We start from the raw sequence: 25,059 nt of genomic DNA, 5'->3' as shown, positions 1-25,059 counted from the left end.
ACTCTGACAGTTTTACTTTGCATACATGCAATAGATACGACCAACTGTCAGAGTTGAGTGGAGAGGAGCCTCTTGTAGCCGTAGATGTATGTAACTCACAGCAGTCCTCTGCAATTAGGAGGCCTAGGTTAGTTGCAAAGTCTAGCAGAAAGAAGGTTCTGCTGCTAGGTAGTTCCCACGCTAGAGGTGTGAGCCAGCAGTTGCAGGAAGTGTTGGGGAGTGAGTACCAGGTCACCAGCGTTGTGAAGCCTAGTGCAGGGTTGGCTCAGGTGACTGAAAGCATAGGGGAGTTATGTAAGAATTTTACGAAAGAGGATCAGGTAGTGATAGTGGGTGGAGCAGGTAACAGTCTCGATAGGGACAGGGAATATGATGTCAGTGGTGACTTGGTTAAGATATCTACTCAAACTGGTGGTACTAATGTGCATTTCGTGCAACTGTTACAGCGTCATGATCGGCCTCACCTTAATGCGGCTGTTAGGCACGTTAATGTGGGGCTGGGGAGGGCGCTGATGGCGGAGGGCATGGATCACATCTCAGTGGTGCCAGTTGGGTCTATCAGTAGATGGGGTTTCACTAGGCATGGCCTGCACCTCAATAGGTATGGGAAGAGGAGGCTGGCTAAGCTTATATGTGACAGTGTAGTGGGTGGTGGTCGTAGTGGTATCACTCATGGAAAAATTCCTATAGTAGTTGGTGTTAGAGCTGCACCCTTTTTAGACTGAAGTCAGCTGATAGGTTGTTGTTGTTGTTGTGGTCTTCAGTCCTGAGACTGGTTTGATGCAGCTCTCCATGGTACTCTATCCTGTGCAAGCTTCTTCATCTCCCAGTACTTACTGCAACCTACATCCTTCTGAATCTGCTTAGTGTATTCATCTCTTGGTCTCCCTACACGATTTTTACGCTCCACGCTGCCCTCCAATACTAAATTGGTGATCCCTTTATGCCTCAGAACATGTCCTACCAACCGATCCCTTCTTCTGGTCAAGTTGTGCCACAAACTTCTCTTCTCCCCAATCCTATTCAATACTTCCTCATTAGTTATGTGATCTACCCATCTAATCTTCAGCATTCTTCTGTAGCACCACATTTCAAAAGCTTCTATTCTCTTGTTGTCCAAAATATTTATCGTCCATGTTTCACTTCCATACATGGCTACACCCCATACAAATACTTTCAGAAATGACTTCCTGACACTTTCTCTTCTACAGAAACGCTTTCCTTGCCATTGCCAGTCTACATTTTATATCCTCTCTACTTCGACCATCATCAGTTATTTTGTTCCCCAAATAGCAAAACTCATCTACTACTTTAAGTGTCTCATTTCCTAATCTAATTCCCTCATCATCACCCGACTTAATTCGACTACATTCCATTATCCTCGTTTTGCTTTTGTTGTTGTTCATCTTATATCCTCCTTTCAAGACGCTATCCATTCCATTCAACTGCTCTTCCAAGTCCTTTGCTGTCTCTGACAGAATTACAATGTCATCGGCAAACCTCACAGTTTTTATTTCTTCTCCATGGATTTTAATACCTACTCCGAATTTTTCTTTTGTTTCCTTTACTGCTTGCTCAATATACAGATTGAATAACATCGGGGAGAGGCTACAACCCTGTCTCAGTCCCTTCCCAACCATTGCTTCCCTTTCATGCCCCTCAACTCTTATAACTGCCATCTGGTTTCTGTACAAATTGTAAATAGCCTTTCGCTCCCTGTATTTTACCCCTGCAACCTTTAGAATGTGAAAGAGAGTATTCCAGTCAACATTGTCAAAAGCTTTCTCTAAGTCTACAAATGCTAGAAACGTAGGTTTGCCTTTCCTTAATCTAGCTTCTAAGATAAGTCGTAAGGTCAGTATTGCCTCACGTGTTCCAGTATTTCTACGGAATCCAAACTGATCTTCCCCGAGGTCGGCTTCTACCACTTTTTCCATTCGTCTGTAAAGAGTTCGTGCTAGTATTTTGCAGCTGTGGTTTATTAAACTGATAGTTCAGTAACTTTCACATCTGTCAACACCTGCTTTCTTTGGGATTGGAATTATTATATTCTTCTTGAAGTCTGAGGGTATTTCGCCTGTCTCATACATCTTGCTCACCAGATGGTAGAGTTTTGTCAGGACTGGCTCTCCCAAGGCAATCAGTAGTTCCAATGGAATGTCGTCTACTCCTGGGGCCTTGTTTCGACTCGGGTCCTTCAGTGCTCTGTCAAACTCTTCACGCAGTATCGTATCTCCCATTTCATCTTCATCTACATCCTCTTCCCTTTCCATAATATTGTCCTCAAGTACATCGCCCTTGTATAGACCCTTTACATACTCCTCCCACCTTTCTGCTTTCCCTTCTTTGCTTAGAACTGGGTTTCCATCTGAGCTCTGGATGTTCATACAAGTGGTTCTCTTTTCTCCAAACGTCTCTTTAATTTTCCTGTAGGCAGTATCTATCTTACCCCTAGTGAGATAAGCCCCTACATCCTTACATTTGTCCTCTAGCCATGCCTGCTTAGCCATTTTGCACTTCCTGTCGATCTCATTTTTGAGACGTTTGTATTCCTTTTTGCCTGCTTCATTTACTGCATTTTTATATTTTCTCCTTTCATCAATTAAATTCAATATTTCTTCTGTTACCAAAGGATTTCTACTAGCCCTCGTCTTTTTACCTACTTGATCCTCTGCTGCCTTCACTACTTCATCCCTCAAAGCTACCCATTCTTCTCCTACTGTATTTCTTTCCCCCATTCTTGTCAATTGTTCCCTTATGCTCTCCCTGAAACTCTGTACAACCTCTGGTTCTTTCAGTTTATCCAGGTCCCATCTCCTTAAGTTCCCACCTTTTTGCAGGTTCCTCAGTTTTAATCTACAGGTCATAACCAATAGATTGTTGTCAGAGTCCACATCTGCCCCTGGTAATGTCTTACAATTTGAAACCTGGTTCCTAAATCTCTGTCTTACCATTATATAATCTATCTGATACCTTTTAGTATAGGTTAGGTTAGGTTAGGTTAGGTTAGGTTAGGTTGGTTCTTCCATGTATACAACCTTCTTTCATGATTCTTAAACCAAGTGTTAGCTATGATTAAGTTGTGCTCTGTGCAGAATTCTACCAGGCGGCTTCCTCTTTCATTTCTTAGCCCCAATACATATTCACCTACTAAGTTTCCTTCTCTCCCTTTTCCTACTACCGAATTCCAGTCACCCATGACTATTAAATTTTCGTCACCCTTCACTATCTGAATAATTTCTTTTATTTCATCATACATTTCTTCAATTTCTTCGTCATCTGCAGAGCTAGTTGGCATATAAACTTGTACTACTGTAGTAGGTATGGGCTTCGTATCTATCTTGGCCCAATAATGCATTCACTATGCTGTCTGCAGTAGCTTACCCACATTCCTATTTTCCTATTCATTATTGAACCTACTCCTGATTTACCCTATTTGATTTTGTGTTTATAACCCTGTAGTCACCTGACCAGAAGTCTTGTTCCTTCTGCCACCGAACTTCACTAATTCCCACTATATCTAACTTTAACCTATCCGTTTCCCTTTTTAAATTTTCTAACCTACCTGCCCAATTAAGTGATCTGACATTCCACGCTCCGATCTGTAGAACGCCAGTTTTCTTTCTCCTGATAATGACATCCTCTTGAGTAGTCCCCGCCCGGAGATCCGAATAGGGGACTATTTTACCTCCGGAATATTTTACCCAAGAGGACGCCATCATCATTTAATCATACAGTAAAGCTGCATGCCCTCGGGAAAAATTACGGCCGTAGCTTCCCCTTGCTTTCAGCCGTTCGCAGTACCAGCACAGCAAGGCCGTTTTGGTTATTGTTACAAGGCCAGATCAGTCAATCATCCAGACTGTTGCCCTTGCAACTACTGAAAAGGCTGCTGCCCCTCTTCAGGAACCAGACGTTTGTCTGGCCTCTCAACAGATACCCCTCCGTTGTGGTTGCACCTACAGTACGGCTATCTGTATCGCTGAGGCACACAAGCCTCCCCACCAATGGCAAGGTCCATGGTTCATGGGGGCAGCTGATAGGTATACCTGCTTAAAGGAAGTGCCTCTAACTAAGGGCTCGCCTCCAGAGGATGTAATGTTTCCAAGTAGAGAAGGAGTTAGCATATTTCATCAAAGTATAAGATGTATTAGAGATAAAGTTAGTGAACTGCTAATAGATTTTAACTCTGAAATTATTGGTATATCAGAGCACCAATTAAATAATTTGATAATTCAGAGGCTTCCTTTACCAGGCTACAGATTAGTTGGCTGTTTCTCAAGGAGTTCCTTGCGGGGTGGGGGAGTGGCTCTGTACATAAAAAACAGTATTTCATTTGAGTCCATAGACGTATCACGACACTGCACTGAACAGATATTTGAAAGTTGTGCAGCATTAGTTGAATTTAGTGAAACTAAACTTCTAATTGCTGTTGTTTATAGGCCCCCTAACTCCGACTTCAGAGCATTTTTGCTTAAGCTAGAGAGGGTTCTTGATTCACTTTGTAGGAAGTACCAGAAAGTAGTTCTATGTGGTGACTTCAATATTAATTTTGTACATGACTGTGCAAGAAAATTCATATGATCTGATGCAAACTGTGTTTCTTCCAACTAGGGTGCAGGGGAACAATAGCACAGTCATAGACAATATTTTTATTCATTCTTCATTACTAGATGGGCATTCTGTTAGTAAAATGATGAATGACCTTTCAGACCATGATGCACAAATTTTAACACTAAAAGGTTTTTGTACTCTAACCAATGTCGTATTTAATTACAAACTACGTAGGAAAGTTAATCCAACAGCAATAGAGAGTTTTTCAAAACTTCTCAAGGAACAATAGTGGCAAGATGTTTATAGTGCCGATAATATAGATGATAAATACAATGCTTTCCATAACACATTTCTCATGCTCTTTGAGAGTTGCTTTCCATTAGAACATTCTAAACGGGGTACTAGCAGTAGTGGACAGCCCGGTTGGCTGACTAGTGGGATAAGGATATCATGTAGAACAAAGCGGGAATTATATCAAAATGTTAGAAGTAGTCACAATCAAGCTACAGTAGCCCATTACAAACAGTATTGTAAGGTGCTTAAAAATGTTATTAGCAAGGCAAAAAGTATGTGGTATGCAAACAGAATAGCTAATTCACAGGATAAAATTAAAGCCATATGGTCAGTTGTGGAGGAAGTGTCTGGTCAGCAGCACAAGGTTCATGATATAAAGTCAGTTTGCAGTAATAATATTTCTGTTACTGATAAATCAGATACATGTACAGTATTTAACAACCATTTTCTGAGCATTGCTGGTGAATTAAATAAAAATTTAGTATCTACAGGAAATCATATAAATTTCTTAGCAAATGCCTTTCCGAGATTGACGTCTGAAATACTCCTCTGTGACACAGACAAGAAGGAGATTGAGACAATAATCAAATCACTTAAGACTAAGGACTCTCATGGTTATGATGGAGTGTCTAGTAGAATATTAAATTACTCTGCTGCACATGTTAGACCTGTATTTAGCCATATTTGTAATTTTTCCTTTAGGAATGGTCAGTTTCCTGAGTGATTAAAGTACTCAGTAGTAAAGCCGCTTTATAAAAAGGGAGAAAGGGATAATGTAGATAATTTTAGACCTGTTTCTATGCCATCAGTGTTTGCAAAAGTTATCGAAAAGGCTGTGTATGTAAGGTTAATTGATCATTTTATATCACACGATTTGCTATCAAATGTACAGTTCGGCTTTAGAATTCGTTTGACAACTGAAAATGCTATATTCTCTTTTCTCTGTGAGGTACTGGATGGGCTAAACAAAAAGTTTCGAACGCTTGGCATATTTTTTGATTTAACAAAGGCATTTGACTGTGTTGATCACACAATATTGCTCCAGAAGTTGGACCATTACGGAATAAGGGGAGTAGCTCACAATTGGTTCACCTCTTACTTTAGCAACAGGCAGCAAAAGGTCATTATTCACTATGTTGATAACGGCTGTGATGTGGGATCTGAGTGGGGTACTGTCAAGTGGGGGTGCCCCAGGGATCAGTGTTGGGGCCACTCCTGTTCCTTATTTATATAAATGATATGCCCTCTAGTATTATGGGTAACTCTAAAATATTTCTGTTTGCTGATGACACTAGCTTGGTAGTAAAGAATGTTGTGTGCAACATTGACTCGGTTTCAAGTACAGCAGTACATGACCTCAGTTCATGGCTTGTAGAAAATAAACTAATGTTAAATCACAGTAAGACTCAGTTTTTACAGTTCCTAACACACAATTCAACAAAACCTGACATTTTAATCTCACAGAACGGGCATATGATTAGTGAAACTGAACAGTTCAAATTCCTAGGTGTTCAGATAGATAGTAAGCTGTCGTGGAAAGCCCACATTCAGGATCTTGTTCAAAGACTTAATACTGCCATTTTCACTATTCGAACGGTATCGAAAGTGAGTGATATTTCGACACGTAAATTAGTCTACTTTGCTTATTTTCATTCACTTATATCATATGGTATTATGTTTTGGGGTAACTCTTCCCATTCTAGAAGGATATTTTTGGCTCAGAAATGGGCGGTTCGGGCAATAAGTGGTGCGAGTTCACGAACCTCTTGTCGACCTCTTTTCACGAGTCTGGGTATTTTGACATTGGCCTCTCAATATGTATATTCCTTATTGTCGTTTCTTGTTGCCAATATTAGTTTATTTCCAACAATAAGCAGCTTTCATTCAGTTAATACTCGGCAGAAATCAAACCTCCATTTGGATCGGACTTCCTTAACTCTTGTGCAAAAAGGTGTGCAGTATACTGCTGCATCCATTTTCAATAAGCTGCCACTCGAATTCAAAAATCTTAGCAGTAATCCACGCGCTTTCAAATCGAAACTGAAGAGTTTCCTCATGGGTCATTCCTTCTATTCTGTCGAGGAGTTCCTTGAAAAATTAAGATGAGTCTCATTGTATTGCTGATAAGCGTTTGCTTAAACTTATGGACTGATTTTCTTTCAGGTTCATGAACATTTATTTTTATCTGTTATTACTTTTTATGTTGTAAGTTCATGTACTGACACACTCCATGACCTTGGAGATTTGCTCCTCAATTTGGTCCTACGGAACTTGACATTTAAATAAATAAACACTTCTATTTGGCTGTTGCTATTGCTGGTCTGCATTTTGGTCATCATCTACTGAAATTGGAACTTTTAGAGTCACATTTCTTAATATAAACCCCTCAAGCAGCAACTAATTTAATTTAGTCAACTTAATTCATCTTATAATCTCTTTTTCAAGATACTGTTCATTCCATTCAACAGAATTTCCAAGTCCTTTGCCACTTCTGACAGTACCGCCAAACTTAGTTTCTATTTCTTCTCCCTGAACTTTAATTCCCTATTAAAACTTTTCTTTGGTTTCCTTTTGTACCTGCTCAAAGTACAATTCTGTCTCACTCCTTTCTAAACCACTGTCTTCCTTTCATGTTCTTGAAATCTTATAAATGTAATCTGGTTTCTGGACAAGTTGCAGGTAACCTTTCTGTTCCTTTATTTTATTCCCGTTAAATTCAGAATTTCCTGTAAACATTACCAAAAGCTGCTTCTAAACCTACAAATGCTATAAACGTAGGTTCAACTTTTTTTTTAATCTACCTTCTAAATAGGAGGGTTAATAATTCCTCGCATATTTCAACATTTTCCTGAAATGTAAACTAATGTTTTCCCAGATCATTTCCTAGCAGCTGTAAAAAGAATATTAATCAAAAATTTTGTTCATTATACGAAAACTACTCCATTTTAAAAGGGGGTGAAGGTAACTTTTCTTTCTATTGAATCAATTTGCTTACTGATCCAGAATGAATTTTCACTCTGCAGCAGAGTGTGCACTGATATGAAACTTCCTGGCAGATTAAAATGGCGTGCTGGACCGGGACTCAAACCCAGGACCTTTGCCTTCATAGGCAAGTGCTCTACCAATTGGTCGAGTCCCAGACTGGCACACAGTTTCAATCTGACAGGAAGTTTCATATCAGTGCACACGTGTTGAAGAGTAAAATTTCATTCTGGAAACAATCCTCCAGGCTGTGGTTAAGTCTTGTCTCCGCAATATTCTTTTTTTCCAAGAGTGCCAATCCCCAAGTTTTGCAGGAGAACTTCTGTGAAGTTTTGCAGGTAAAAGATGAGGTACTGGTGGAAGTAAAGCTGAGAGGGCAGGTGACTCATGTTCGGGTAGCTCAGTTGGTAGAGCACTTGCCCACAAAAGACGATGATCCCAGGTTGGAGTCCTGGTCTTGCTTAATGATCTTTACATTTTTATATATATCAGCTTACAAACAATGTAAAAAGCAGTTTCATTTTTATTAGTATAATATTACAACTTACTTGGTGAAGGCCTTCCAGCAAGCATCCACCTCGGGTCATAGGGTGCCTTAGTTGGCATGTACGTAACTTCTCTCTCTATTGGATCAACTGGCTGAATGATCGGCAGTGGCGATTGCTTATCCTAAACACACATAACATCATGCAATACATGAACTTGCCAGCAAAATGTTTGGAGTTATGATGACACTGTCAAGTGAACTTAGTTATTTATGCAAATCTTTTTAAAAACTCAAGATATGTACATGAAAAATGTAGTTATGACAAGAAAGTAAAATGTACATTTATGGTGCACTGAGAAGCTAGTGTTAGAATTAGAACAGTTAGCATTTAGCAAGACTTTCTTTTTCATTATTATGCCTCATGCGCCAAAAAGAGAAATATTAGTTTTGAATAATGGAAAATCCAAGAGGGAATAATATTAGTTTTCAAAGCACGGTGAAAGGAAACTGTGATATCAGTGATGTCTCTCTATTTATATAAATAATTTAGGAGTAAAGGTAACACTCACTGAATAGCAGAGATACTGAGCAGACAAACAAAACAAATTCTAACTATCCTGCTTTCAGCCCTCCCCCCCACCACACCCAAACACACACACACACACACACACACACACACACACACACACACACAGAGGAAATAGCATTTGGTCAAAAGCTAGTAATGAAGATTTCACTCTTGTTTGTATGTCTGGTGACACTCAATGCCTTTGCTATTTGTTGTTACTTTTACTGCTAAATTAGTTATGCACTGACAGAACTTTCCATACCGTACTTGATACTTAGTAAATCATAAACTTCATTAAACAAGAAATTTGGTGACAGATTGATTTACAAAACATAGTCTCAATTTTTTTTAAATTTAATTGTTTTTTATTAAGTTACATTATTTCATCAGCTGATCTACAAACAAAACATGCCTTGGGAGATAGAACATACCTTGGGAACATATGAGAGCCACTTCAGAATTGTGTAGATACCATCCAGATCTCTCGACTCAGTCTTGTGTGAAACACCATTATTGTACATTATCTGTGTGCCACCGAGTTGATTATTTGAAGCATAAACCTCACGCCCCAACAACTGAAAGGGAAATATTTTTATTTTTTACTGTGCAAAACAAATACTAGGTTTTATCTGCTTTTAGGTGTGTCACTGATACAGTACAAAACAAATGTGTTATTTGGAAGATATCTCCCCACCAAGTTGTAGCTTCAATTAACTAAGGAGAAGACGAATTAAACACCTGTGTTCCCCTTGGACTGTTTGGATTCTGTGCAGGCTTGCCATCCTTTTTCTCTGTTCTGATGAAACAAAGAAACCACATGCTTTATCTTTGATTTCTTATGCGTCATTGGCCACTAAAATTGCTACACCAGGAAGTGTAAAAACTGACAAAATTTTACTTACATCTATCCAACACAGTAGAAAAACTATACATTTGAATTTGGTGATAATTTAATACACAGAGCTGCCACCTCTGGCAGCAACAATGGCTTTTACACAGGTGGGCATAGAGTTGAACCGAGCTTGGTTGTCAGATATGGGTATGTATTTTAATGCTACTTCAACTATGCCAGATCTCACCGATCACTGTGACTGGCGAGTGGCGATGTGCTAGGGTAACAGTCAAATACCCTCTACACAGAGGCAACTCAGGATAGCACAGGCAATATGCAAGCTTGTGTTATCTAGACAGCCACTGACCTTAACAGATCAGAAATGAAATTACAGGCTACGCAAACAAGACTTCATCATGTTATGTGTCCAATGGCACCCTGTACCATCACACCAGGTGCTGGGCCTATATGACAATGACTAAATGAATATGGCAACATCTGTCATCATTGCTCACAAATATGGATACATCCACTGGGATCCTGCATGCAGAACTGTGTCCACGCCACTGCTGGCACACCTCTCCCTGATGCTGAAACAAGGGAAGTTGCAATAATGGTCACTGTTCTGCCTGTTTGTGGCACTCCATATGCCATCACATTGTATAGATGCTTGCCTTACTACAACCAAGCTTAATTCCTGACAGGGGTTTACAATCCTCCACAACTGAGCAAACAATGTGCCTGTCCTCTCGGACACTAGATGCATGGCGCCATTCGAGATCTATATGGCATTGATTATGGCCTTCCAGAACCCACCAATTCCATATTCACTTGACTCACAGAATGAGATATACCGTGGTACCAACAGGCCATAATCCTGTCGTCGTCTTAGTCTGGCATGTGCTGGTAGCCATCTATCCTCCTCACACAAGACTTAACATTTCATAAACAAACAACATTCACAGGTGTCCAGAGTGAAATTTTCACTCTGTAGCAGAGCGTGCACTGATATGAAACTTCCTGGCAGACTAAAAATGTGTGCCAGACCAAGACTCAAACTCAGGACCCTTGTCTTTCATCAGCAAGTGCTCTACTGAGCTACCCAAGCATGACTCATGACTCATCCTCAAAGAGGTCATGAGCTGTGCTTGGGTAGCTCAGTCAGAGCTCTTTTCCACGAAAGGCAAAGGTCCCAAGTTCCAGTCTTGGTCTGGCACATGGAAGTTTCAACATTCAAATGTGAAACCCTTACATACATAATGTAGAAGGCATTACTCCTACCTATTTTGTGCAATTGTGCTGAAATACTAATTGTTTGTGTATCCAAGCATGTAATATGCTTCAGCCAAACTAGACATTTGTTGCATGTGGAATACATGGGATTGCAATTTTAATGGCCAGCAGTGGAGTTACATTCTTCACATTTTTATTGCACAATACTGATAGTTAACCTGAAGCTTTTTCTAATAATGTAAAAGCTATAACACAAACTGTAAGGTGTAAATCAGCCTGTGCAGACCAAATAACTGTTAGTCTTCAATAGTTAAACAGAACATGCACAATTGGAAAGTGTGATGTAATAGATGACCTACAGCTGCATAGTGTAATGAGGATTTTTTTTAAAAAATCTTTGTCATATTATGTAAACTTTAATTCCAACCATTTGTCTTTCAAAGAAAATACCACAAAGTTCCTTTCTTTTTCTAATTCTTGAAAGTCGAGCTGTCTTTAAATACTGTTAATTAAGTACAGTTGTCAGATGGAATTTTCACTCTGCAGCCAAAAGGCAAAGGTACCAGGTTCAAATCCTAGCCCAGCACACAGTTTTAATCTGCAGGATGTTTCAAGTACAGTTTTCTTATCCTTATAAAAGTTTGTATTCTTTTAATAATAATAACTTACTTTGTTCAGAGCACTGTAACCTGTCAGAATGATATGTGAATTTTCAATCTGAATAACACGTTGGCCCAGCCGCACCAAGTAAGACCCTATGCCAATGGCACGGCAGGTCACCATAGATATAGTAACTATCTCTTTGTAAGCTTGGGAAGTTTCACCCGCAATGGCTCCAGCAGCTCTTAAGTTTTCTACACCCAGCCCGTCTTCCTTTCCTGAAGGAAATTTGTCAGATTATTAAATTTGATTCAAACCCAATACAGTTATAATCTACAAATACAAAGACAATAACAAAACAGTGAAATCTATAAGAAGACATTAAGATTAGAGTCAGATTAATACATCACATTACTGACAGAATATCACCATATTTCTAAGAAATAAAAATATCATATTACAGCTGTCCTTAGGAAATAACATGTTTCACTGTCTCACAAACAATTTGGAGGGAATAGGCCACTGTCTTATCAAAAGCAGCAACAAAGCATTTGCCTTAAGTAATGTATGGGGGGGAATATCCTTGGGAATGTCAAACAGAGATTTGAACTTCACTTCTCCATGGACAGTACATGGGCTGAATGTGTGTCCAAATAATATACACATTTCTAGTAAAATAAAATGTATGTATTTTGTATTCACAGCATCCTGCAACCTTCAGGGAGTTTATAGAATGTAACGACTATGAACAAATATGCATTGATAAAAACAGTGAGATATTTTAACACGAGAGTCCATGAACAAATGAATAATAGTGAAACTAATTCATCAGCATTAAATACACATTTGAGACAGCAAAATCATGAAGCAACAGATGTAGCAAATTGCCTGTCAGTTTTACACACAACTGATAGAGACAAACATCTAAGCACTCTCAAATGAAAAAGGAGCATTTAGATGTACCATAGTTTATGACAGTATTTGACCCGATAGTGTTCCTGTCAACACTGCTGCAATACATGGAAATTTTGCGGTATGGTTGGTGTTGCCAGTGTTGTCCACCAATGGTGGAGAATATTTCATGTCGTGTAGTGGTTAGTGGAAAACTGAGGAAAAGAGAGGACTATGAATTTTATAAATAAAATTTGTCTATGAACCAGGACTTTAAGACTCTGAAAGTAATGTATATAAAGATAGCAATATGAAGAAAACAGTTGGCAAGCTGTTGCCAATGAGCTCAGGAATCATACTTAATGAAACATACAAAAAAATTTTGAAGTCTTCGAACCTATGTCAAATGTGAATCAAAGACATCACACAGCAAGAGTGGAAGTGCAGGTGAATCTTCATCTGATGCAATGATTTTCATTTGATGGCATGAATTTCATACTGTCTCCAGACATACCTGAAGCAGAAGCTGAAACAGTAACAATGGTGTGTACTGATGAACAAATATAATTTTTTTTCTTTTTACTTTCAAACATCCATTAATGAAATCTTTCAGTCCTCCTACACAAGCATTGCATATTGCTGGTAGCATGAGGCTTACTGATGAATAGTATACTTTAAGAGAGGTAAAGCAAATTTAAATACAAATCACCAGCAGCTAAAAACTGATGAACACCAATCGGGTGATAACTGGTATACACTTTCTCACATTTGTGCCAGTTTTAGCAGTTCTCAGACCAATTGCTTGTACAAGATATGTGAAATAGTGTTTTGACATATTGGTAAAATTCTGGGTAAAGTTATGTAATGAACCTCCCTTGCATTTTTAGTGGTTTATGTATGATGTATGTACATAATATGCATCAAAATACTCATTGGAGACTTGTCTATTATCTAACATGCATTTTTTTATATACACTACGTGATCAAAAGTGATGTGTTGGCAAAAGTGCCAACACCGTTTTTCTAGAGGAGGCCGAAATGCACGCATTTAAATACACACAGACTGGCGTGATTTTTATTAAATATAATGAGTGCCAGGACGTCTCTCTAGACCTGCCGTGTGGTGGCGCTCGGTCTGCTATCACTGACAGCGGCGACACGCGGGTCCGACGTATACTAATGGACCGCGGCCGATTTAAAAGGCTACCACCTAGCAAGTGTGGTGTCTGGCGGTGACACCACAAAAAGTATCTGGACGCCTCACTGAAAATGACTTACAAGTTCGTGGCGCCCTCCATTGGTAATGCTGGAATCCAATATCGTGTTGGCCCACCCTTAGCCTTGATGACAGCTTCCACTCTTGCAGGCATACATTCAATCAGGCGCTGGAAGGTTTCTTGGGGAATGGCAGCCCATTCTTCACAAGTGCTGCACTGAGGAGAGGAATCAACGTCGGTCGGTAAGACGTGGCAAGAAGTCAGCGTTCCAAAACATCTCTAAGGTGTTCTATAGGATTCAAGTCAGGACTCTGTGCAGGTCAGTCCATTACACGGATGTTATTGTCATGCAACCACTCCGCCACAGTCCGTGCATTATAAACAGGTGCTCGATCATTTTGAAAGATGTAATTGCCATCCCCAAATTGCTCTTCAACAGTGGGAAGCAAGAAGGTGCTTAAAACATCAACTGTGCTGTGCTGTGACAGTGCCATGCAAATCAACAAGGGGGTGCAAGCCTCCTCCATGAAAAACACGAGCACACCATAACACCACCACCTCCAAATTTTACTGTTGGCACTACACACGCTGGCAGATTACGTTCACCGGGCATTAGCCATACCCACACCCTGCCATTGGACCGCCGCCACATTGTGTACCATGATTCGTCACTCCACATAACGTTTTTCCACTGTTCAATCGTCCAATGTTTATGCTCCTTACACCAAGCAAGGCATCATTTGGCATTTACCAGCATGATGTGTGGCTCATGATCAGCCGCTCGACCACGAAATCCAAGTTTTCTCATCTCCTGCCTAACTGTCATAGTACTTGCAGTGGATCCTGATAAAGTTTGGAATTCCTGTTTGATGGTCTGAATAGATGTCTGTGCTGTATGTGTCCCTTCACATTTCCACTTCACTATCACATCGGAAACAGTGGACCTAGGGATGTTTAGGAGTGTGGAAATCTCGCCTACAGATGTATGACACAAGTGACACCCAATCACATGACCACGTTCAAACTCCGTGAGTTCCGCGGAGTGCCCCATTCTGCTCTCTCACAATGTCTAGTGACTACTGAGGTCGCTAATGTGGAGTACCTGGCACGCACGCACACATGCACGCACACACTCATGTTGAGTTTCAATGATGAAAATTACATAGCATGGACATTAGACTATGTTACATGTCAATGTGTTATCATAACATTTATCTGTCTTTCACATTCATTAGCTTCACCAGCTCACAATCAAGTTATTGCAGTTCAATCCCAGTGTTCATCTTAACTTGCCTAAATTTGTATAGCCATATGGGGATTTGAAACTCATTCCTCAGTTGACTGCCTTAACCACTGTGTTACCTTCCTTGATTTGTTGGTGGAAGCTTCCTGATATTCAACAGTAGTGATTATGTGGCATCATACGAAACTTAAATTATAATGGATACGCAAATGGCTGAATCCCACTTCTCCCCAATGATTCAGTGTCTTAATATTTGTGCCACCTCATCTATTTCCAACTAATAGACTACAGAACCAAAGTTGAATACAAAAGCAGACAAAACCAAACACACAAAAAAGAGAAAGAATTAAAAATAATCCAACAGGAATAGAAGACAGCATAAGTCAACATTTGAGGGTTATGTAACTTACCAATTATGTCAGTAATCTTGTATCGTGCCTCACCCTCATCTTCAATAAGCACTGCTCTCACTGAATTCATTGCCGACACCTTAGCAAAGTCTTCAGTAGTAAGGTAAAGATACTTGAACCCCTGAAATTAAACAAACAAATGATGATCCACCATCTTAAATCTTAAATTCACAGATCAAATTCCACAAAATTTAAATGAAACAATATAGCCAACTAGCACTTACTGTGACTTGTCAAAAGTACATTAAAGTGCCATGTTTAGTATTCTCTTAGAAAAACTCAAATACTGTGATATCAAGGATCTGCTGGAACTGGTTTTCATTCTATTTAATTAAAAGAATTTGCAGAGTCAATAAAATAATCACTGCGGACGTACCACAGACATCGATACTTCTCTTATTGTTGTATATAAATGAATTGCCACAGTACAACCAACAAATTGAAATAGCTCTCTTTGTAGAAAAACGAAATTTTGTGAACACTATTAACTGGTCCTCACCAAATGGAATATCACTAATGCAATACGTACCACTGAAGTCTTGCCACCTAAAACACACATGTGGGGAAAAATCTAAAAAAGAAACACATTTTTTTTGATTTTAGGAGTTTATATTGACATTAACCTGGATTAGAAGTCATGTATTATAGTTCATCTTAAACACCGAAGCTCAGAATTCTGCATTACAGGTAACAGCAGACTTTGACGATGAAAATATCAATAAGTTTACTTTCTCATCATATTTACACTTGCTGAATGTCTTATTGGATCACATTCTGAGGCAGCTCACCATTGAAGAAGGATATTTTCATTATGCAGAAGTGTGTAAAAAGAGTAAGGAAAGAAAGAAAAGAAAAAGGAAGGAAATAATATCAGGATTTAAAGTCATTGGACACAGAGTATACTCTAAAACTGGTGGAGGGGGGGGAATCAGCTGATCCATTTTCAATGGAACCATCGCAGTTTTCTACTATGCTATGCTACTCTAATGCTGTCCCCTGGGGCATATTTGCCCACAGACAGACACAAGTAGTACAGGTTCCCGCCAGACAGTTCTGTAACACACATTCTGCCCATACGTGAGGCACTTGGTCACCCGTGACCAAGGGCATTCAGCCACGACAGTATGATCGCACAGCTGGCTGGCTGCACTTGCACTATATGTTTGCTTACATCTGTCCATCAGAGCCCATAGGTATCAGGCTACCCATGGGCAGGCACTAGAGCTGGAACAGCTCACTCTTAACAATTTAGAGAAATCACAAAAAAAAAAAATAAATAAATAAATAACTTTGGATGGTAGCTCCTCTTGAACGTGATTCCAGTGTGTAATAATGATAATATGTAGTGGCCACTCTAGAACCACCTGTAGATAGTTCTTTAAACATTTGGGTGTATTGGAAACAACCTTACAGTTTTATGAAATTTATTGGCAACCATAAATCAGTGTTTGGAAACAACAGCAACACTCATAAATATAACACTAAATACAGAAAATGATTTGTAGTTATATCCTTCAACTACAGCACAACACAGAAAAGATTGGAGTATCTGCCATAGATATCGTTCACCACTTATGTAGCGACACAAAGGGTCTAACTGTTATAAAAATTCATATCTGATTAACATCTACAGCCCACAAAAGAATTACAGAATGTATTGCACTCAATTTAAAAAGACAGAAAGAGAGAGAACACTGATCATTTTCATACACTCAAAAGAAGTTAGCATTTGCGCAAGAAGGGGGATAAGCAGTTGTTATGTCAAGTACTCTTATAAATAAAATCATATCTAAAAACAAAGATGATGTGACTTACCAAACGAAGCGCTGGCAGGTCGATAGACACACAAACATACACACAAAATTCTAGCTTTCGCAACCCACGGTTGCTTCATCAGGAAAGAGGGAAGGAGAGGGAAAGACGAAAGGATGTGGGTTTTAAGGGAGAGGGTAAGGAGTCATTCCAATCCCGGGAGTGGAAAGACTTACCTTAGGGGGAAAAAAGGGTGTGTATACACTCGCACACACACACACACACACACACACACATATATATACAGACACAAGCAGACATATTTGAATATGTCTTTCCGCTCCCGGGATTGGAATGACTCCTTACCCTCTCCCTTAAAACCCACATCCTTTCGTCTTTCCCTCTCCTTCCCTCCTTCCTGACGAAGCAACCGTGGGTTGCGAAAGCTAGAATTTTGTGTGTATGTTTGTGTTAGTTTGTGTGTCTATCGACCTGCCAGCGCTTCGTTTGGTAAGTCACATCATCTTTGTTTTTAGATATATTTCCCACGTGGAATGTTTCCCTCTATTATATTCATATAAATAAAATCATTATTATTTAAAACTATCATTATTATTGACCACAGTAATTGGTTACTAAGCAATAGAAGTAGGAGAAAACAGTATGCAAAAACCATTTTTGTAGGTTCTAGTCATAAAGATTATAATTTACAACAATTAAAATTTCAGCCTAAAACATTCTACCTTGTCAGGCTCCTCTGCATCTTCCCACGCAACTCTGAACAGGCTCTTGACTTCCTCAGCAAGACCAATACGAGCGCCACTGTTGGCAGCTATATATATTCGAGGTATTTGAAGTTTTCGAGCTAACTCTGAAGCCAACTGGAATACCAAGTCTTCTCGGGGCCCAAAGGATCCAATAAGATATGTAATGTCATTTGCAATTACAATAATGTCACGTCCATCAGGATATTCTGGTGTGAAAAGGGTCATGCGCCATGCTACCATACCAACCTGAAACATTCAATAATTCATTTTTACTGTACTCAAACTAGTTCTACAAGTGCAAAATCTACATGAAAACAAAATTTTGAACATAATACAATGCATACTACATGTTTCTTTGAGAATCAAAGAGCATCAAGTGCAATAAATTATAAATATGTTGGAAAGATAGAATTTAAAGTTTTTACACTAAATATGCAACAGAAGCTGTCACAAATTTTAAAGAAAAATGCATAGAAAAACCTACTATTAGAAGTGTCACTTATTTCTTGAAACTGCTTTCACAAGGGAACCATCTGTTGTGAGTTGCATCTTTCGTATTGTAGGGTGGGAATGCGCTGCCCTTCCTTTCTAACCTCCCCTCCCAAGAAAGGGACTATTAGTCCCAGACGCTCGAGATTCTCTTAGTGTCTTATCAGCAGGACTGAGCGCAAAATGAAAAAGACAGTTTCCACATTGATGAAGTCCGTGAACAACAGGGATGAACATAAGAGATTTATAACTATTCTGTTTCTAGGAAACATATCTTATAAAATGCAATGTGTGCTCCATGGACATGACTGTAATGTAGCATTTTCCACCAACAATAGTTTAAAATGGAATTTTGTTTGTTTCAGCAATAACAATTATAATAAGCTATTGCAATCAGGAGCTTATAATAAATGTAATGATTGCCTGGCATATTACATAGGGGAAACAGGTGGGTCTATAGCCATAAGATATAAAGAACACATGCTGTCGAGGTTGGATAAGAATAAGAATGGGTCAACGTCTGTTGAACACATCATCGAAGAAGGACATATGTTAACGACACCAAACTATTGTGTAAAGAAGCAAAGGATATGAAATTAGATTTATTGGAGGAGGTGCAGATAAACAAGCACAAAAAGTTTGGCAGTGGGAATTTACTGAATGATCAGTGTTATTTGAAAAGTTCCAGCTTCCATGGAGGTTTTCAGCCTGTATTGGGCGTAGCAGATAGGCACTATAAGTTACTCAATTGTGCCATATGATTGTATGATTATCTTTTGAGATAAACTAATGTTTTAGGGCAATGCTCCCGTAGGAATTTGTCATAAAGAGTCATGAGCTGCTATTATGTTAACAGTGGTTTATGTTGAGACAGATACGTTAATGTGCCCTTTGTCATTTTGTACCATGTTACAGCACTCATGCACTAGGATGCTAGTCATAGAAATAATGTCAATCATTTGTAGTGTGGCTATGTACAATGACTACTGTCGGCTGGTAGAATTAACCCTATACACTATTACAGGGTGTATACAAGGACAAGGAAAAAAACTTCCCGGATTTTTCCTGCATTTCCCGGTTAAAAACACACTCTCTCCCGGGTGAAAATACACTTTTTCCGTGTTAAGTGACAGTATACTATTCCTCGGAACTGTAAAACTTATCAACCCATTGAATGGTTATGGTTACGGTTATGGTTATATACACTAGCGTAGAATTTCTGAGTCCTTTTGAAAACGAAACTCAGAAAAATACCATTTACGCTGCATATTTTCGTATTACGAAAGTATAAATTCGAATTCCACCAAACACCGTATTTTACTTTCTGAAGCATTGGAATCTAGATTGCAATGCGCTTTTGTAAGCCAGTCATAGCTCATGTCACGTGATTTCGCCAGCTGATACAGCGGATATTCAGAGCTTAGGACACATGATGTAGTCAACCAATAGCATTGTCACTGTTAAATAGTGTGTGCACACAAATAGGAAAAGTTAATGGTGTACATTAATATGCATGGTGTAGCTACAAGAAAAGCAGAGGTTTCACATATAATATTGGTCTTTACGATTAATAAGCTGCAATAGAAGCTAAACTGTCATGTATAATGTTGATCTTTTTTTGTGAATGTGACTCTTTATATTAAATCACACAAATGTAAAAGTTTTAATACCGACATAAATGTCTGATCTTCTGGGCCCGAAATTTTTTCCATATGGTCATCCTCAAATACTTGATTTTTAAATGAGAGTCAAACGCTCTGTGATTTAAGAAATTCATCGCACATTCTCGCACTTTGTTCATCTTGCATAAAAGAAAATTTACTTTGAAAGTAACGCTTTTCAATCAATCATTCGCAATATTTTCCCAGGACCTGTTAGAAAGAGGTTCGTTTCAGCAGTTGCCAGAGAGTGCCAGATAACAGGCATCACCGCACTTGCGCAGCCACGATGATGCAGGAAGCCCGTATGTTCGTACGTGTAAAACATTAAAAGATCTTACATTATGTCATAAAAGAAACAAGGCATCAGAGGAATTCCGTGAACCATGCTAAAATGCATAATTCAGCTTAAAGAACACATTCGTATCTCCAAATTCGGTTGTAAATTTTCTTGGAGTACCAGTACTGTATTATCTATTTTTTTGTTTTTTTATTATGGCATAATGCCATACGTACTACAAGTTGAAAACGTGCTCTTTTGAAATACAGCAAACAGTTGAAACTAGCCAATAGTGTGGAATTAAACACTTCGTTTCAAATAAATTGACTGACTCAGCGGAAAAGATTAATAAAGCCAGATTTCTTTAGCAAACCGACAAAAATAACTCCATTGTTCTGCAAGGCAATTAATGTTTGACTGAAATTGCCTCCCGAGGCAGATACCCCGGTTTGCTCCCAGTGAATATGGCAGCTTGCGCGTGCCAATAAAATTTTTCCGGGTAGCATCTTGCTGCTTGCTTATACAGCTAACAGCCACACTTTTGTAGCCAGAAGCGGGACTCAACAAGCGCGACTCAACTGCGCATGTGCATGGGTCGGCTCGCAATTGCTCACACGAATCTAATGTAAACAGCTTTGACGTCATGCTCATCAGAGGCAATTAGTTGTTATGAAGCATTGCATAGTCTTCCTAAAGCCTTTGACACATTTTTCTACTGGCAGACGCTTATATGAGCACAGTGTTATGTTGTGTACATGGTACATTTCCTTTGCAAGTTTTATTTTAGTTGTTTTTTTTTTTTCTCTCGTTCATGTTTTATTGCTGCAGTATTATTCAGCAGTAGCGGGATGCAGTAACATCCTTTGTTAGAGTATTATTTCTTACCAGTCAAAATTACAAGAAATTAACTGAAAACTAAAACAAAACAAAAAATATCCCGGAATTCTAAAAAATTCCTGGATTTTTCCTGGTTTTCTCCCGGATGAAAAAATTCCCAGGTTTTTCCTGGATCTCCTGGTTGTCCCGGGTCGTATACACCATGTATTAGAGCGTATAATGTAAGCTGAAGTTATATTTGCATATGATAGTCTCGTTTCTGAATCATTCATCAAATAGTGATACAACAAACTTGGTTACGTGAAACTGTTAATGTTCTACCACTCTAATGATCATATGCAACAGTATTTCACCTGTTGGACATTCGTATTAATAGTATATGGTCCTTCATCTGCACATGTAAGCTTGTTATTGATTTAATGTCGTACATATTGACTAGTTGCCTGATAAACAGTGCGACATAGCTCACTGTGGTGAGCGCCACCTATGGTGTGCAGGGTGCAGCACATTGAAAACCGTGCATAGAGGTAGTGGCAGAGGACATAAGGTGCCATATGTAATTTTACTTTGTTCAAAACATGCTTTTGTCTGTTGAAGTTATTTTATTGGTCTTGGTGCAGCCGCTGGGCTAAGACATTTTTCATTTATTATTGCGTATAAGTTATATGTTATCACTTACTTAATTTTGAAGTTTATGTGTACATTGGTTCACTGGTCTAGATGTTATTTTTATCATTTTTAGGACTTCTGAAGAAGGCTATATTATTATAGCAGAAACCATGGACAAGGTTTAAAATAAACATAATTTAGTGCAACTGTGGGCTGTTTTTCATTCGAGACAATTTCGTAACGGTTGCTGTTGTCACTGCCATGATGAAAATAATATCCTCATTATCATACTTGGCTGTACTTGACACACTTTGGTTCAGCTCTACGTGAAACGAAATCCAATGAGGTTCCAGCGAATGCGGAAGAATAAATAGTGTAATAGTGTAATGTTTACAAGAAGTTTGTGCTTATTAAAAGAGTGTAGCTACTAATGATTAACAGTTATTAATTTTAAAAAAAATTACAGTCTCAAGCTCAAATGTCCAAAATTTCCTGTAAGGCGGGTGTCTCCAAATTTAGAGTTTTAATCATTTTTTCTCCTCTTCAGCATATTAGCAGATATCTTTTCTTTTTCTTCTCCTCTGTGTTCATCACTTTGAGATTCAGAAATATTTTTAAATTTGTACATGTCAATTTTTGTATAATTTTTACTGTTTTGGTGGCCAATAAGTATGCAACACTCTGCTGTCACAAAAGTATTCATTTGTTCTCCCTCCTGTTTAACATAAATTAGAGCACTGATTGTGGATTTTTCACAAGGGACCATTCCTTATGTTACAGTGAGTTAAGATATTTGATACTTCTGATACCACTAGAATATTTCAAAATTTCTAAACACGACCCTACTGGCTAACAGCCAAACTTCTCCATTTAATAAACAAACGTCATTTAACAAACCAAAAGCACTGTTTGCAATTTAGAAGCTCGCATTGACTCCACAGAAACCGATTTGGAGAATTATTATATGTGACTGTTAAATAATTTCAAAACACTGTACAGACAAGTAATAAGTTTTGAAAAGTAAAAGACTGTGAAGTAAACAGCTATAGCCACACTACATTCTTTCTTGTAAATTAAAATAAACAAAACTACAAATATAGGAAACTTAAAACAACTCTTTAGAACGAGCAGTGTGCTACGCAGCTGCTGTGCTACCAGGAAACTACAAAACGGGAGATTTGTTAATATAAAGCGCAGCTGTCTTCTTTTATTGTAATGTTTTGATAACTCGCATGAAAATGAAGACATAATACAAAAACTCCACAGGGGTGAAAGCATCAATAAACCAAAGTCAGCAGACCGTGTAACATAAATTTCAAAACAATAACCAGGGTGCTGGTACAATGCACAGTCAACATTCACTGTGCAGTTCAATACGAGTATGTTTTTGTTGGCTTAGATTGCTCTCTTCTGAAAAGTTAGGTTCTTTGAGTAGTATTGTTAACAAAAATTTAAAAATACAGTTAACATACGTCATTCTCTCCTGGCAATCTCTTCTGCTCCTCTAGATGATCATCCACAATAACTAATTCCACATACTCCAGTAGCTGGGTTGGAACAACAACTGAAACACAAGATAAATTCTGTTGAACATTATTTTATCAACTGTGAACAACAGTAAAGGCAAGAAACAGGTAGGTGGTGGGGAGGAGAGTGACATGAGGGGGAGGAAGAGGGGTTATGGTTACCTGACAAGTAACATTACTCAACTTTACTACAACATTAGAAAGTTTTGACTGGAATACAAAAAGGAAGAAGTTAACCAAAGAACATCATCATCATCATCATCATTTAAGACTGATTATGCCTTTCAGCGTTCAGTCTGGAGCATAGACCCCCTTATACAGTTCCTCCATGATCCCCTATTCAGTGCTAACATTGGTGCCTCTTCTAATGTTAAACCTATTACTTCAAAATCATTCTTAACCGAATCCAGGTACCTTCTCCTCGGTCTGCCCTGACTCCTCCTACCCTCTACTGCCGAATCCACGAGTCTCTTGGGTAACCTTGCTTCTCCCATGCGTGTAACATGACCCCACCATCTAAGCCTGTTCGCCCTGACTGCTACATCTATAGAGTTCATTCCCAGTTTTTCTTTGATTTCCTCATTGTGGACACCCTCCTGACATTGTTCCCATCTACTAGTACCTGCAATCATCCTAGCTACTTTCATATCCGTAACCTCAACCTTGTTGATAAGGTAACCTGAATCCACCCAGCTTTCGCTCCCATACAACAAAGTTGGTCGAAAGATTGAACGGTGCACAGATAACTTAGTCTTGGTACTGACTTCCTTCTTGCAGAAGAGAGTAGATTGTAGCTGAGCGCTCACTGCATTAGCTTTGCTACACCTCACTTCCAGTTCTTTCACTATGTTGCCATCCTGTGAGAATATGCATCCTAAGTACTTGAAACCGTCCACCTGTTCTAACTTTGTTCCTCCTATTTGGCACTCAATCCGTTTATATTTCTTTCCCACTGACATTACTTTCGTTTTGGAGATGCTAATCTTCATACCATAGTCCTTACATTCCTGATCTAGCTCTGAAATATTACTTTGCAAACTTTCAATCGAATCTGCCATCACAACTAAGTCATCCGCATATGCAAGACTGCTTATTTTGTGTTCACATATCTTAATCTCACCCAGCCAGTCTATTGTTTTCAACATATGATCCATAAATACGAGGGCGGTTCAGAAAGTAACCTCCGATTGGTCACAGTGCGGGTTGTGGGGGGAGTAGCGACGCCATCTGTGCGTTCACGCACTCAACAGGTCAGTCGGCATCAAGCCGTGGTCGAGTGAACGTCGTACCTGCGCTAGTTTAGTTTTTGTGGCAGTTTGAAATGTGTGCTGCAATAGAAAACCCCGCCAAATGTGAAGTGCGTGCTGTCATAAGGTTTTTTACAGCCAAAGGATATTCTGCAGCAGCTATTCATCGTGAGCTTTGTGCCGTGTACGGACCAAGAGTTATGAGTGAAGGAGTTGTCCGTGAATGGGTACGTTTATTTAAAAGTGGACGAGAAAACGTTCATGATGAAGAGAGGAGTGGTAGACCATCATTGGTGACTGACGAACTCGTTCAGACAGTTGATGCAAAAGTTCGTGAAAATCGACGTTTCTCAATGTCGGAGTTGTCTACTGGTTTTCCACAGATTTCTAAGACTCTCTTGTACGAGATAGTGACAGCAAGATTGAGTTACCATAAGTTCTGTGCACGATGGGTGCCCAAAATTCTTACCGACCACCACAAAACTCAAAGAATGGCCTCTGCATTAGACTTTCTGTCACGTTATGAGGACGAAGGAGAACCATTGTTAAACAGAATCGTGACCGGTGACGAAACCTGGATTAA

General features: G+C 39.0%; 1 protein-coding gene across 3 annotated transcripts in view; it reads right to left on the bottom strand.

The window, feature by feature from the left end:
- Window positions 1-25,059, bottom strand: part of LOC126203465 (acetyl-CoA carboxylase) — a 440,754-nt gene that overhangs the window by 31,870 nt on the left and 383,825 nt on the right. For all 3 annotated transcript variants that reach the window (XM_049937783.1, XM_049937782.1, XM_049937781.1), the window contains 6 exons: window positions 23,176-23,267; window positions 17,807-18,076; window positions 15,312-15,432; window positions 11,620-11,828; window positions 9,317-9,460; window positions 8,379-8,499 (listed from right to left, as the gene is read on the bottom strand). In XM_049937783.1, coding sequence (XP_049793740.1) covers window positions 8,379-8,499; window positions 9,317-9,460; window positions 11,620-11,828; window positions 15,312-15,432; window positions 17,807-18,076; window positions 23,176-23,267 — 957 coding nt within the window. The remainder of the gene's footprint in view (window positions 1-8,378; window positions 8,500-9,316; window positions 9,461-11,619; window positions 11,829-15,311; window positions 15,433-17,806; window positions 18,077-23,175; window positions 23,268-25,059) is intronic.

This window comes from Schistocerca nitens, chromosome 9 (genome assembly GCF_023898315.1).
Source record: "Schistocerca nitens isolate TAMUIC-IGC-003100 chromosome 9, iqSchNite1.1, whole genome shotgun sequence".
Taxonomy (NCBI): Eukaryota; Metazoa; Arthropoda; class Insecta; order Orthoptera; family Acrididae; genus Schistocerca; species Schistocerca nitens.
Note: the sequence above shows the minus strand (reverse complement) of the source record. Positions and strands in the feature narration are given on the sequence as shown.